Genomic DNA, 16,775 nt, shown 5'->3' with positions numbered 1-16,775 from the left:
CACTCACCCAGTCACACTCACCAACTAACACTCACCAACTAACACTCACCAACTCACATTCACCCACCTGCACTCACCCACCCCCACTCACCCAATCACACTCACCAACTCACATTCACCCACCTGCACTCACCCGCCCCCACTCACCCAGTCACACTCGCCAACTCACACCTACCCACTCACACTCACCCACCCGCACTCACCCTGTCACACTCACCAACTCACACCCACCCACCCTCACCTAGTCCCACTCACCAACTCACACTCACCAACTTACACTCATCCACTCACATTCACCTAGTCACACCTACCACACTCACCCACCCACAAACCCACCCAGCCTCACTCATCCAGTCACACCCACCCCCCATGCTCTCAGAGTCGCACTCACCTGCTCACACTCACCCACCCATTCTCACCCACCCACACTCACCCAGTCACACCCACTCACACTCACCCACTCACACTCACCCACTCACACTCACCCACTCACCCACTCACACTCACCCACTCACACTCACCCACTCACACTCACCCACTCACATACTGGCCCTTCCACATCTGGTCATTTTAATTAATTAATTTAACTATTTATTGCCAAGACCTAGCTGACAGTTTGTTCAGCAATTGTTTCTTTCCTTAAAACCTCAACTTTATTTTGAAATTGTTTATTTTTGTGCCAAACCTTGTCTTCCTGAAACTTACTCTCATCAGTGGAACCACTGAGTGAGAAAATTCTGCAAAGGTGGGCCCTCTGGACAAGCCTATTGTAGAGGAAGGTTCTGGTTTTATAGAATAGAATCCTGAACAGCACAGGAGAAAGCCATTCTGTCCATTGTATCCATGCTGGCTCTCCCATGGAGCAATTCACACACAGCCACCCCCAGGCCTCTCCCCACTTCCCTGCACCTTCCTCCACAGATATTTAAAGGGTATTTGAAGGGTTTGAATGTGCTGGTGAGAAGCAAGTTCACTGAGTGACTAACATGGAAATGCTGGTAATTTAGTTCCAGTTAGGGATGTTAAAGGCAAAATTAGAGTTGGAGGTACTTCTGATGTTGATAGCAATGAAGATATTGAAATAGATTAAACTTTTATTTGGTTGTATTAACCTTTTAATGACCCTTTCTTTAAGAAGCTGGTTACAGATTGATTAAATGTTGCACAATGGTCACTGATTTTGTAAAAGTGTGGAGTGATGTGTTTAACAATTATGGCTCGAAAGCTATGGCCCTGTTGAACTTCAGTATATCTGCTGTCTTTTACAAGGATGGGAGTTAATCGGGGTTGGAAATGTATTTGATTGCACAATCTCTAGATGTGTCTCCTATCTGGACCTTGTCCTATCTGATTCTGAAACAAAAACAAACCGGTTCACAAATTGGAACTATGGTTTAGGTGTTCTGTTACAAAAGTGCTAAGAGCAAAAAGGAATCTTAAATGTTGTTGGACTGCCGCGATGGATCCCTGTAAATGTGACATGGGATGTGGGATCATTTCTCTGATCCCCTATATGTTCAGTAGAAAGAACGGGATCCAAGCAGTGACAACGCCATTTGTGAGAATCTCAGTAACTCCATGTTTGGCAGGAGGGTCATGGTGTTGGCTGGTGAGGGTCTTCATTGTCTTTGACGATCATAGAATCATAGAATTTACAATGCAGCAGGAGGCTTTCGGCCCATTGAGTCTGCACCGGCCCAAGGAAAGAGCACCCTATCCAAGCCCATTCTTCCACCCTAATGCTTTAACCCAGTAATCCCATCTAACCTTTTTGGACACAAAGGGGCAATTTATCATGGCCAATCCACCTAACCTGCACATGTTTGGACTATGGGTGGAAACCGGAGCACCCGGAGGAAAACCATGGGGAGAATGTGCAGACTCCGCACAGACAGTGACCCAAGCTGGGAAGCGAACCTGGAACCCTGGAGCTGTGAAGCAACTGTGCCACCCACTGTGCTGCCCAAAGATGTTGAAGCTTTATTTTGTCAAGGGGATGCTGGTCTGCGTTCTCGGATGAAGAGCACATCTCAAACTCAACATCACCAAAGAACAACAGTGTTTTCATTACTCCATGTGACAAATTGGCTCTAATTCCAAAAGAAATACAGGATTCTCCGGTCCCCCAGCCATGCGTTAGTCAGCGGCGCTCCGGTCGCTGGTGGCAGGATTCTCTGCTCCCACCACTTGGTAACGAGATTTCCCATTGAAGCCATCTCCACGCTGCCGGACAACCCATGGGTGGGGGTGCACTGCCGGCAAGAATGGAGATTCCCAACGGCCGGAGAATTTGTGCTAAATGTTTTAACGCATTTTAAAGTACTGTAAATTTAGAATTAAAAATGAAACTACTAGAGAACTGCCCTCTGACTTGGTAAGAAGTCTTATAACACCAGGTTAAAGTCCAACAGGTTTGTTTCAAAAACTAGCTTTCGGAGCACAGCTCCTTCCTCAGGTGACTCTAATTTGGTGGAATAGTTAAGCGGATGAGCAAAAGAAACAGAGGTTCACCAGGTTGACTCCAGAGATGGGCGGCACGGTGGCACAGTGGTTAGCACTGCTGCCTCACAACTCCAGGGATCCGGGTTTAATTCACCTCGGGTGACCATCTGTGTGGAGTCTGCACATTCTCCCCGTGTCTCAGTGGGTTTCCTCCGGGTGCTGCGATTTCCTCCCACAGTCCAAAGATGAGCAGGTTAGGTGGATTGGCCATGCTAAATTGCCCCTTAGTGTCCAAAGTTAGGTGGGGTTACTGGGTTATGAGAATAGGGCGTGTCATGTTATTCACCCTGGGGTAACACAGTCTGCAACTGGATGCAGTTGTACTGGAAAGCAGACACCAAACGATTTATTGAACTTCTGTAACAGTGCACACAGCTGGCTGTGGGTTGACCCTCCACTACTCTAAGTGTGCTAACTATAACTAACTAGACCAGACTAGCTCTGAGCCACGTGTAACTACGTGAGCCACCCTAACTGTCACTACAGTTGTCACCAGTGGAAGGAGGCAGAGTGTTGGTGCCTCGTGTGTTTTATAGTGGGAAACCCCTCTCTAGTGTTCTGTCTGGTGATTGGTTGTGTTCTGCCCTGTGTGTTGATTGGCTGTACTGGGTGTCTGACACTGCCTGTCTGTACCTCATTATGTGCATGAGTGCATATCATGACAGGGCGGAGGCATGTAGGGTGCTCTTTCCAAGAATGGCCTTGGAATGGGCTGAATGGCCTCCTTCTACACTGTAAATTCTACGATTCTATGAGGGGTTTGTCTTATGAAGGGAGATTGAACAGTTTAGGCCACAACACTCTAGTATAGAATAATGAGGGGAGATCAAATTGAGGTACACAAGATGATAAATGGTATGGATAAATTGATGTAGAGTGGATGCTTCCTCTTGTGGGGGATTCTAGAACATGAGGTCATAGTCTCAGGACAAGAGGTAGCACATTTAAACAGAGGTGAGGAGAAATTATTTCTCCCATAGGGTTGTGAACCTGTGGAATTCGTTACCCTAGAGTGTGGTGGACGCTGAGACAGTGAGTAAATTTAAGGAGGAGTTAGACAGATTTGTAATTGGTAATGGATTGAAGGGTTATGGTGATAAGAATGGGCAGGACGGAATGAGGCCATGATGAGATCAGCCATGATTGTACTGAATGGTGGTGCTGGGTCGAGAGGATTAATTGCTACTTCTGCTCCTAGCTCTGATGTTGTAAGAAATAATCATTCTGTCTAATTTCACCTTCCAGCTCTTGGTCTGTAGTCCTGTAAGTAACAGCACCTCCAGCACAAATCTGGTGTTCTTGATTAATAAGGGGATCAGGGGTTATGCGGAGAAGGCAGGAGAATGGGGATGAGGAACATTTCAGCCATGATCGAATGGTGGAGCAGACTCAATAGGCCGTATGGTCTAATTCTACTCCTATATCTTATGGTCTTGTGGTGATACGAGTAATGTCACTGGAGATTGGTCTGGGGGCCATGGGTGCAAATCCCATCACGGCAGCTGGTGAAATTTAAATTCAATTCATAAATAAATCTGGAATATAAAAGCTAGTCTCAGTAACGATGACCACTTCAGTTCTGAAGAAAAGTCAACTTGGACATGAAATGTTAACTTTGTTTCTCTCTCCACAGATGCTGAGATTTCCTAGAATTTCCCGGGCAGGATTCTCCGAACCCCCGCCGTCCTCCCAATTCTCCCACCCCCCCAAAAACCTGCCCGGCGTGAGTCGCGCCGCCCGCCTCGGAGTATGGCGGGGTCCGGCCCGACTCAATGGGCACCGGGGCTGCCCGAATTCTCTGCCCAGCAATGGTCCGAAGTTCCGCCCACCTGTAGCCGGTCCTGCCGGCGTAAATCAGAGTAGGTCCCTTACTGGCGGGACCTGGTGGCACGGGTGGGCTCCGGGGTTCCTGGGGGGTCGCGGGAGGATCTTGCCCCGGGAGGTGCCCCCACGGTGGCCTGGCCCGCGGTCGGGGCCCACCGATCCACGGGTAGGTCTGTGCCGTGGGGGCACTCTATTCCTTCCACATCAGCCACCGTGGTCCTCCACGATGGCTGATGCGGAAGTGAATCCCTGTGCGCATGCGTGGGGATGATGCCAGCATGCGCTTCTGCGCATGCGCCTGCGGAGGCCCTTCGGCGCCGGTTGGCATGGCACCAGGCCCCTATCCTGCCGGCCAGCGGGGCTCCAACCACTCCAGGGCTGGCCTAGCCCCTGAAGGCGCGGAGATTTCCGCACCATTGGGACGGCCCGACGCCGGAGTGGTTCACGCCACTCCGTCCCGCCGGGACCCCCGCCCCGCCGGGTACGGGAGAATCCTGCCCCCTGTTTTTATTCACAAAACTATCATTGGTTGTTGTAAAAACTCATCTGGTTCACTAATGTCCTTCGGAGAAACAAATCTGCCGTCCTTACCTGGTCTGGCCTACAAGTGACTCCAGACTCACAGCAATATGGTTGACCCTTATCCACCCTCTGAAATGGCCAAACAAGGCTTTAACATTTTCATTAGAACAATGGAGGTTGAAGGCTGATCTGATAGAGGTCTACAAGATTATGAGGGGCATGGATAGAGTGAATGGGCAGGCATTCTTTCCCAGGGTGGAGGGGTCAGTCACCAGGGGGCATAGGTTTGAGGTCCATGGTCCAAATTTAGAGGAGATGTGGGAGGCAGATTTTTTACACAGAGGGTGGTGAGTGCCTGGAACTCATTGCCAGGGGAGGTTGTGGAAGCAGATACATTAACAGTGTTCAAAAGGCATCTCGACAAATACATGGATAGGATGAGTGTAGAGCGATATGGCACAAGGAAGTGCTGAGGGTTTTGGCCAAGGTTGGTATCATGACCAGTACAGGCTTGGAGGGCTGAAGGGCCTGTTCCTGTGCTGTGTTGTTCAGTTGCACCAAAGCGTGACAGAAACATGAAATGGGCTGCAGCCGTTCAAGGTGGCTCATCACCACCCACTCATGGGGCAATTAGGGATGACCAACAAATGCTGGCCTTGTCGGTGATGCTCACATCGCCAATGAAAGGATTTTTAAAAGTAAAAAATGTCAACGGCCAACACACCTTGAACCGACAATCTACCAGTTTGGGAACTTGTGACCAATCCATTCTCAATAAATTGTTTCATTATTGAAACTGTTTAAGGAGTCTGAATGTTTCTATTTTAACTGGAATTCTGTTTTTACCGTGTTGGGTCAGGTTTCCCTGGATTTGGAAAACCCAGCAGGTAAAAGGGAGGGGGGGGCGAGATATATATTGGTCATATTTCAGTCCTCCCACTTGTGTCATTTTCACCATTCATTCTTTACGCAGTTGACCGTGAGTATAATTGTACACACTTCATGCAATCATCAGTGAGACCACATTGCTCTGCATTTTCATCCCACCTCTGCACATTGGCTTGGTGTCATTCCAGTTATTGCCGTCGCAATAAAGCACTGGGGAGCCATGCAGTCCGAAGCCGGAATCACATCTGAATTGGACAACTGAGCTCCCTGCTAGCACTGTGCGGCTTCCATGGAGAATATTCCCAACATCTGGGCATCCAGGTGCTGTGATGAGACAAAGAGGAACATACTTACCAATTAAACTATCAACTAGTTAGAAGCTTATTTATAACTGCTCCCTAAAGCGAAAGAATTAAACTCCAAGGAAAGATGGGGGAAATATGGGATTTGGAACTTTCTAAGGTGATGCCTGAGGAAGGGTTTTAAGGGAGTGGGTAAGATTGCAATCATATTGAAAATATAAAACCTGCATGATTTCAATTAACTGCTGTCCGCATGTGTTTCTCAACAGAAAACTAGATTATCCTTTGTTAATAAATCCGGAATTATTTAAAAAGCAATTGGAATTTTGGAATAGTTGTGCTTTGGGCTGCGAAACCGTTTCCCCCACTTATTTCTAGTTCAACTCGAGGCCTTCACTGAAATACTCCACATGTCAGAATCCTCCTGAGGCCAGTCCGCATTTCAAAAAGTGAATTTTTGATTGGAGTTCATGAGATCCTGAATAGTCTTGACAAGGTCAATGTGGAAAGGATGTTTCCTCTTGTGAGTCGGAAATAGGAGGCACTGTTTTTAAATTAAGGGGGTCGCCCTTGCAGACAAAGCGTTGGAGAATTTCTTTTCTCTCCGAGGTTTGTGCAACTTTGGCACTCTAACAAGATAGATTCTAGTTAGCCAAGGGAATCAAAGGTTTTCGGAGTATTGGGAAATAGGGACCTGGAAACACAAACAGATAAGACATGAGCTTGTTAAATGTCGGAGCAAAATGGCTGACGTTTGCTCCTATTTCATATGTTCGTATGGATGTTGATATCCACAATATTACAACGGAGTTCAATTATTTATCAGAGATTATACGTAATGTATAATATTCGTACAATGTTATGGTCATACTGTAAGGTTCCTAATTTAACCAACTGACTCCAAGTTACCAATCCTGGGAGTTACCAAAAGATAATCTACCTCAGCTGTTTCTCGCAGCTTTCTTTCCTGGGGCACCTTCCAACGTGCCTCTCTCTCTCATATGTATAAGACCTGGAGCATGTAGTCAAGATGACTGAGGCAGAGAACATAAAACAGTACAGCACAGTACAGGCCCTTTGGCCCACGATGTTGGGCCGACCACTTATCCTAATCTAACATCAACCTAACCTAGACCCCTTCAATTTACAGCTGTCCATGTGCCTGTCCAAAAGTCGCTTAAATGTGCCGAATGACTCTGACTCCATCACCTCCGCTGGCAGTGCATTCCATGCACCCACCACTCTCTGTGTAAAGAACCTACCCCGAACATCTCCCCTGTACCTCCCTCCAATCACCTTAAAATTATGTCCCTTGTGACAGCCATTTCCGCCCTGGGGAAACGTCTCTGGCTATCCACCCTATCCATGCCTCTCATCTATCAAGTCACCTCTCTTCCTTCTTCACTTCAGTGAGAAAAGCCCTAGCTCCGTCAACCTTTCTTCATAAGACATGCCATCCAGTCCAGGCTGCATCTTGGTAAATCTCTTCTGCATCCTCTCCAAAGCATCCACATCCTTCCTATAATGAGGCGACCAGAACTGGACACAATATTCCAAGTGTGGTCTAACTAGGGTTTTATAAAGCTGCAGCAAAACCTCACGGCTCTTGAACTCAATCCCCCTGTTAATGAAAGCCAACACAGCATAGGCCTTCTTAACAACCCTATCAACCTGGGTGGCAACTTTGCGGGATCTATGTACATGGACCCTAAGATCCCTCTGTTCCTCCACGCTTCCAAGAATCCTGAGACATCTCCCATTAGCCTTGTTATATTAATCCGCTACTGCCTCTGATCAATTATAAAGCCAGAATCAATTGAGCATAGCTGCTTTAATTCAGAACCCACTAAATACTGCCATAGCCTCCACGGACTATAGGCTGCTCACCCTCTTTGAGAGAGAGAGAGCCTGAACTGGTGGTGATTTAATCTGAGGGTCACCACATGGCGGGTGAGGGGCAAGATTGAGACGGGTCTCTCAGCCAGCACAGGAATTGAATGTGTACTGTTGGCATCGCGCAGCATCACAAACCAGCCATCCAGCTAACTGAGAAAACCGACCACCCAGACGCCAAATCAACATGTGGGAGGCTTTCAAGTGTACGTTGATAGGAATTCAGGACCGGCATGTTCCTGTGAGGATGAATGTTAAGTATGGCAAGTTTCGGGAACCTTGGATAACAGGAGATATTGTGAGCCAAGTCAATAAGAAAAAGGAAGCATTTGTCAAGGCAAGGAGCCTGGAACACACAAAGCAAATGTAGAATACAAGGAAAGTAGAAAGAAACTGAAGTCAGGAGGCTTGAGAGGGGTCATTAGCCAGCAGGATTAATGAAAATCCCAAGGCTTTTTATTCATATATAAAAAGCAAGAGGGTAGCTAGGGAGAGGGTTGGCCCACTCAAGGACAGGAGAGGGAATTTATGCGTGTAGCCAGAGGAAATGGGAGAGATATTAAATGAGTACTTTGAGTCAGTATTCACCAAAGAGAAGGACTTGGTGAATGATGAGTCTGGGGAAGGGTGTGTATATAGTTTGGGTCATGTCGAGATCAAAAAGGAGGAGGTATTGGGGTCTTGAAAAACATTAAGGTAGACAAGTTCCCAGGACCTGATGGGATCTACCCCAGAATACTGAGAGAGGCAAAGGAGGAAATTGCTGGGGCCTTGACAGAAATCTTTGTATCCTCACTGGCTACAGGGAGATCCCAGAGGATTGAAGAATAGCCAATGTATTTCCTTTGTTTAAGAAGGGTAGCAATGATAATCCAGGTGGTCCCGGCAGATTGGAAATTAGCAAACGTGACACCACTGTTTTAAAAAGGAGGTAGGTAGAAAGTGGGTAATTATAGGCCAGTGAGCTTAACTTCGGTAGTAGGGAAGATGCTGGAATCTATCATCAAAGAAGAAATAGCGAGGCATCTGGATGGAAATTGTCTCATTGGGCTGACGCAGCGTGGGTTCATAAAGGGCAGGTCGTGCCTAACTAATTTAGTGGAATTTTTTGAGGACATTACCAGAGCGGTAGATAACGGGGAGCCAATGGATGTGGTATATCCGGATTTCCAGAAAGCCTTTGACAAGGTGCCACACAAAAGGTTGCGGCATAAGATAAAGATGCATGGCATTAAGGGTAAAGTAGTAGCATGGATAGAGGATTGGTTAATTAATAGAAAGCAAAGAGTGGGGATTAATGGGTGTTTCTCTGGTTGGCAATCAGTAGCTGGTGGTGTCCCTCAGGGATCAGTGTTGGGCCCACAATTGTTCACAATTTACATAGATGATTTGGAGTTGGGGACCTAGGGCAATGTGTCCAAGTTTGCAGATGACACTAAGATGAGTGGTAAAGCAAAAAGTGCAGAGGATACCGGAAGTCTACAGAGGGATTTGGATAGGTTAAGTGAATGTGCTAGGGTCTGGCAGATGGAATACAATGTTGAGAAATGTGAGGTTATCCATTTTGATAGGAATAACAGCAAAAGGGATTATTATTTAAATGATAAAATATTAAAACATGCTGCTGTGCAGAGACCTGGGTGTGCTCATGCATGAGTCGCAAAAAGTTGGTTTACAGGTGCAACAGGTGATTAAGAAAGCGAATGGAATTTTGTCCTTCATTGCTAGAGGGATGGAGTTTAAGACTAGTGAGGTTATGCTGCAATGGTATAAGGTGTTAGTGAGGCCACACCTGGAGTATTGTGTTTAGTTTTGGTCGCCTTACCGGAGAAAGGACATACTGGCGCTGGAGGGTGTGCAGAGCAGATTCACTAGGTTAATCTACGGGCAGCACGGTAGCATTGTGGATAGCACAATCGCTTCACAGCTCCAGGGTCCCAGGTTTGATTCCGGCTTGGGTCACTGTCTGTGCGGAGTCTGCACATCCACCCCGTGTGTGGATGGGTTTCCTCCAGGTGCTCTGGTTTCCTCCCACAGTCACAAAGATGTGCAGGCTAGGTGGATTGGCCATGATAAATTGCCCTTAGTGTCAAAAATTGCCCTTAGTGTTGGGTGGGGTTACTGGGTTAGAACATAGAACATAGAACAGTACAGCACAGAACAGGCCCTTCGGCCCTCGATGTTGTGCCGAACAATGATCACCCTACTTTAAACCCACGTAACCCGTATACCCGTAACCCAACAATCCCCCCATTAACCTTACACTACGGGCAATTTAGCATGGCCAATCCACCTAACCCGCACATCTTTGGACTGTGGGAGGAAACCGGAGCACCCGGAGGAAACCCACGCACACACAGGGAGGATGTGCAGACTCCACACAGACAGTGATCCAGCCGGGAATCGAACCTGGGACCCTGGAGCTGTGAAGCATTGATGCTAACCACCATGCTACCGTGAGGTTATGGGGCTAGGGTGGAGGTGTTGACCTTGGGCAGGGTGCTCTTTCCAAGAGCCGGTGCAGACTCGATGGGCCGAATGGCCTCCTTCTGCACTGTAAATTCTATGATTCTATAATCCCAGAGCTGAAGGGGTTGGATTACAAGGAGAGGTTGAGTAGACTGGGACTGTACTCGTTAAAATTTAGAAGGATGAAGGGGGATCTCATAGAAACATAAAATTATGAAGGGAATTGATAGGATAGATGTAAGCAGGTTGTTTCCACTGGTGGTTGAAAGCAGAACTAGGGGACATAGCCTCAAAATAAGGGGAAGTAGATTTAGGACTGAGTTTAGGAGGAACTTCTTCACCCAAAGGGTTGTGAATCTATGGAATTCCTTGCCCAGTTAAGCAGTTGAGGCTCCTTCATTAAATGTTTTTAAGGTAAAGATAGATAGTTTTTTGAAGAATAAAGGGATTAAGGGTTATGGTGTTCGGGCCGGAAAGTGGAGCTGAGTCCACAAAAGATCAGCCATGATCTCATTGAATGGCGGAGCAGGCTTGAGGGACCATATGGCCTACTCCTGCTCCCAGTTCTTATGTTCTTATTACAGGTCAATGAGTCTTACGTCAGTTGTAGGGAAATTATTGGAGAGGATTCTTTGAGTCAGGATTTACTCCCACTTAGAAATAAGTGGATGTATTAGCGAGAGTCAATATGGTTTTCTGAAACTGAGGTCGTGCTCACTAACTTAATTGAGTTTTTCGAGGAAGTGACTAAGATGATTGATGAGGGTAGGGCAGTGGATGTTACATACGTAGATACATAGAAGATAGGACCAGGAGGAGGCCTTTTGGCCCTTTGAGTCTGCTCCGCCATTCATCACGATCATGGCTGATCATCCAACTCAATAGTCTAATCCTGCTTTCTCCCCATAGTCTTTGATCCCAATCTCCTCAGGTGCTATATTCAGCCGCCTCTTGAATATATTCAATGTTTTAGCATCAACTACTTCCTGTGGTAATGAATTCCACAGGCTCATCACTCGTTGGGTAAAGAAATGTCTCCTCATCTCTGTCCGAAATGGTTTACCCTGAATCCTCAGACGGTGACACCTGATTCTGGACACACCCACCATCGGGAACATCTTCCCTGCATCTACCCTGTCTAGTCCTGTTAGAATTTTATACGTTTCTATGAGATCCCCCCTCATTCTTCTGAACTCCAGCGAGAGCAATCCCAACCTAGTCAATCTCTCCTCATATGACAGTGCTGCCATCCCTGTTCCTAACTTGTATTTTTGTTTTATTACTGTGAATAGATAATGGGCGGAATTCTCCGCTCCCCACATGGCGTGGGAGAATCGTGGGAGGGCCTCCCGACATTTTTGACGCCCCCCCTGGCGCCCCCAGCGATTCTCCCCCCCCCCCCCCCCCCCCCACACCCCCGCTCGGAAAGATCACCGCTCGCCGTTTTTCACGGCGAATGGTGATTCTCCGAGCCTGATGGACCGAGTGGCCGACACTTAATGCCCGTTTCACCACGGCAGCAACCACACCTGTTTGCTGCATTCATGAAACGGGCACCAGATGCCCGTTTGGGGCATCTAGGGGCCCGATTTGGACGGGAGCACCGTGACTGTGCTCGGGAGGGGACAGGCCCGCGATCGGTGCCCACCGATCGTCGGGCCAGCGTCCAAAAAGGACGCACTCTTTCCCCTCCGCCGCCCAGCAAGATCAAGCCGCCATGTCTTGCCGGGCGGCGGAGGAGAAAGACGGCACCGCGCATGCGCGGGTTCGTGCCGTCTGTGCGCTGATGTCATCCGCGCATGCGCGGGTTGGAACCGGCAACCCGCGCATGCGCGGATGACGTCAGAAAAGCGCCGTCTCCGCATCATTTCCGGCGTGACGAGGTCGCGGCCGGGAACGACGGGGGCCCGTTCCTAGCCCCCCGGGTGGGGGTGAATTAGGTGCGGGGAGCGGGCCCCAAGGCCGTCGTGAAGCTCTGCCGATTTCACAACGGCCATCCTGAGTTTTATCGGGAGCGGAGAATACCACCCAATGTCCTTCCATGGAAGAATGCTCTCAGAACCAAATTGTTAATCTCTCCACCTGCAAGCATCTCCATTGCGAGAACACTGTTTGATCATTTTTAAATTGAACTGTTTCTGTCCGGTAAATTTATCTTTGTTCAATCAGATTGCCTGAGAGTGTGGGTGTGGATGTTACAACAAAGGACCACCAAACTACCAGCTGATTCGTTGTTGCCTAACTACCAGTTCATTTGAAGTCACCAGCTTTCGGAGTGCTGCTCCTTCATCAGGTGAAGTGATATTCGCCTGATGGAGGAGCAGTGCTCCGAGGGCTTGTGATTTCAAATCCACCTGTTGTACTTTAACCTGGCGTTGTGAGACTTGTCTTCCTCGATGGTGACGGTTGTGGGATTGGAAGTTGCTGTCAAAGTAACCATCGTTAGTTCGGGAGAACATTCTGTGGATAATGCATTCGACAACTGCAAATTGCTGGTAGTGAGGAGGTGGCTATTTATTTCACTGCCAGGATGGATTAAACATAATTACTTGATGTTGAGCTTCCCCACTTCTATTCGAGCAATACCCATTCGGGCAACTGGTGAGCATTTCCTCGCGCCCATGATGGTAGTGAAATTGAAGGATTGAAATGTGAACCACTTATTGCAGAATACCCAGCTGCTGCTCTTTTTTTCAATGGTTCAATGGTTGGACCAGTTAAATGCTTGATCGATAATTCCCTGTAGGATGACCCTGGTGGGAAACCCAGCAGTGAGGTTTAACCAAAAGTATTTGGGCTTTATTTTGTTTAAGGTTGTCATGCCCAGCCACTTAATGAGGCACAGACATTACCTCCTACTTCTTAACATAAGTCTTGATGTCATCCAATGCCCTGTGCAAGCTGATTGGGTGGATGGAGCTGAAGGCTGTAGAATCATCAATGTGCAGGTCAACTCCTGACTTTACAGCAGAAGGAAGGTTATTGATGGTTAGGACGGGAATGCTGTCCTGAGGAATTTTAACAGCAATGTGCTGAGGCTGTGATAGTTGATCTGACACAGCCAAGACTGTGATCTTGTGAGCAAGCACAGTTTCACCTTTCACAAAGTTCCCCACGGTAGGCTATTGCAGAAAATACGGAGGCATGGGATTCAGGGTGATTTAGCAGTTTGGATCAGAAATTGGCTCGCTGTAAGAAGACAGAGGGTGGTGGTTGATGGGAAATGTTCAGCCTGGGGTTCAGTTACTAGTGGTGTACCACAAGGATCTGTTTTGGGGCCACTGCTGTTTGTCATTTTTATAAATGACCTGGAGGAGGGTGTAGAAGGATGGGTGAGTAAATTTGCAGATGAGTTTAATGCAGAAAAGTGTGAGGTGATTCATTTTGGAAGGAGTAACAGGAAGACAGAGTACTGGGCTAATGGTAAGATTCTTGGTAGTGTGGATGAGCAGAGAGATCTCGGTGTCCACGTACATAGATCCCTGAAAGTTGCCACCCAGGTTGATAGGGTTGTTAAGAAGACATACGGTGTGTTAGCTTTTATTGGTAGAGGGATTGAGTTTCGGAGCCATGAGGTCATGTTGCAGCTGTACAAAACTCTGGTGCAGCCGCATTTGGAGTATTGCGTGCAGTTCTGGTCGCCGCATTATAGGAAGGATGTGGAAGCATTGGAAAGGGTGCAGAGGAGATTTACCAGGATGGTGCCTGGTATGGAGGGAAGATCTTATGAGGAAAGGTTGAGGGACTTAAGGCTGTTTTCGTTAGAGAGAAGAAGGTTAAGAGGTGATTTAATTGAGGCATACAAGATGATCAGAGGATTAGATAGGGTGGACAGTGAGAGCCTTTTTCCTCGGATGGTGATGGCTAGCACGAGGGGACATAGCTTTAAATTGAGGGGAGATAGATATAGGACAGATGTCAGAGGTAGGTTCTTTACTCAGAGAGTAGTAAGGGCGTGGAATGCCCTGCCTGCAACAGTAGTGGACTCGCCAACATTAAGGGCATTTAAATGGTCATTGGATAAGCATATGGATGATAAGGGAATAGTGTAGATGGGCTTCAGAGTGGTTTCACAGGTCGGCGCAACCCTGAATGGACCTGTGGCCAGGGACACAAGCAGCAGATGCATGAGAATACGGTCCACCAAGGGACATGATTGAGATGTATAAAATTATGAGGGGTATAAATAGAATAGAGAGGAAGAAACCTTTCCCCTTGGTGGAGGGGTCAATGACCAGGGGGCATAAACTTAAGGTAAAGGCAGGAGGTTCAGAGGGGAGGTCAGGAAAAACTCCCCTCTCCCAATTTACAGCTATTCAGGTCATAAACTGACTTTCTGTTTTTGCTTCAAAAAATGAATAACCTCACACTTATCCAAATTATACTGCATCTGCAATTGGTTTGCCCATTCACCCAATTTGTCCAGATTATGCTGTAGGATCCCTGCATCCTCGTCACAATTCACCCTCCCACCTAATTTGGTATCATCTGCAAACTTTGAGATGCTACATTTTGTTCCCTCATCCAAATCATTAATATATATTGTGAATAGCTGGGGTCCCAGCACCAATCCCTGTGGTACCCCACTAGTTACTGCCTGCAATTTGAAAAGGACCCATTAATCCCTACTCTTTGTTTCCTCTCTACCAACCAGATTTCTATCCACCTCAATACATTTCCCCCTCATCCCGTGCGCTTTAATTTTGCACAATAATCTCTTATGCGGGACTTTGTCAAACGCTTTCTGAAAGTCCAATATTCCACATCGACTGGCACCCCTTGTCGACTGTACTGGTTACCTCTTCAAAGAATTCCGACAGACTTGTCAAGCATGATTTTCCCTTCATAAATCCATGCTGACTCTGACTGATCCTGTCACTGCTTTCTAAATGTTCCGCTATAAAGTCCTTGATAATGGATTCAAGCATTTTCCCCACTACCGATGTTAGGTTTAATGGTCTATAATTCCCTGCTTTCTATCTACCTCCCTTGTTGTCCATGTTGTCTACATGGACTTCAGTAAAGCCCCTCATGGCAGACTGGTACAGAAGGTGAAGTCATACGGGATCAGAGGTGAGTTGGCAAGATGGATACAGAATTGGCTTGGTCATAGAAGGTAGCAGTGGAAGGGTGCGTTTCTGAATGGAGGGCTGTGACTAGTGGAGTTCCTCATGGATCAGTGCTGGAACCTTACTGTTTGTAATATATATATAAATGATTTGGAGGAAAATGTAACTGGTTTGCACACGACACAAAAATTGGTGGAATTGTGGATAGCAATGAGGACCATCAGAGGATCCAGCAGGATATAGATCAGTTGGAGACATGGGCGGAGAGATGGCAGATGGAGTTTAATCCGGTCAAATGTGAGGTATTGCATTTTGGAAGGTCAAATGCAGATGGGAAGTACACAGTAAACGAAAGAAATGTATTGATAGGCAGAGGGATCTGGTGTACAGGTACACTGGTCACTAAAATTGGCAATGCAGGTGGAGAACATAGTCAAGAAGGCATACAGCATGCTTGCCTTCATCAGCCGGGCATTGAGTATCAAAATTGGCAAGTCATGTTGCAGCTTTATAGAACCTTAGTTAAGCCGCACTTGGAATATAGGGCAGGGTTCTCTGATCCTGAGGCTAAGTATTGACGCCGTCGCAAACGCCATCGTGTTTCTCGACGGCATCAACATGGCCTCAGGAGCAGCAATTCTGACCCCTACAGGGGGCCAGCATGGCACTGGAGCGACCCACGCCGACACTGTCGGGAACTCGGCCGGTCGGGGGCAGAGCATCGGGGGGGGGGGGGGGGGGGGGGGAGCGGGCCTCAGGCAATGTCCTGAGGCCGACGATGCGGTGCATGGCGTATTCAGGGAGTACGCCACTTTGGAGGGGGCGGCACATCGCGAAAGCGGCGCCGCCCCCAATTTGGTCAGGAACTTTGATTCTCCGGGCGATCGCCGAATGCGATTTCGGTGTCGCCGACTGCAGAATCCAGCCCATGGTCCCGGAAGGGTAGGGGCTTTAGGTCAGGCGAGCACCATGGTCGGCGTAGGCTTGGAGGGCTGAAAGGTCTCTTCCTGTGCTGTAAATTTCTTTGTTCTTTGTTCAGATTAGTCTCGGTATGAAACATACATTTATATAAAATAAAGCAATGTTGATTACCTTTTCATTCTAATCCTCATTTCCTTTTAGACTCGTGTTTCATATTGAACAGTTCTACAAGATTATGAGGGGCATGGATAGAGTGGATGGGCAGGAACTTTTTCCCAGGGCGGAGGGGTCAGTCACAAGGGGGCATAGGTGTAAGGTCCATGTGGAAAAGTTTATAGGAGATGGGCGAGGCAGGTTTTTTACGCAGAGGGTGGTGAGTGCCTGG

General features: G+C 47.6%; 1 protein-coding gene across 1 annotated transcript in view; it reads right to left on the bottom strand.

The window, feature by feature from the left end:
- The window catches only part of LOC119969122, a 64,787-nt gene that overhangs the window by 36,559 nt on the left and 11,453 nt on the right, over nucleotides 1–16,775 (bottom strand). Inside the window, exon 3 of the mRNA XM_038802339.1 lies at nucleotides 5,896–6,060. Coding sequence (XP_038658267.1) covers nucleotides 5,896–6,060 — 165 coding nt within the window. The remainder of the gene's footprint in view (nucleotides 1–5,895; nucleotides 6,061–16,775) is intronic.

This window comes from Scyliorhinus canicula, chromosome 7 (assembly GCF_902713615.1).
Source record: "Scyliorhinus canicula chromosome 7, sScyCan1.1, whole genome shotgun sequence".
Lineage (NCBI taxonomy): Eukaryota > Metazoa > Chordata > Chondrichthyes > Carcharhiniformes > Scyliorhinidae > Scyliorhinus > Scyliorhinus canicula.
Note: the sequence above shows the minus strand (reverse complement) of the source record. Positions and strands in the feature narration are given on the sequence as shown.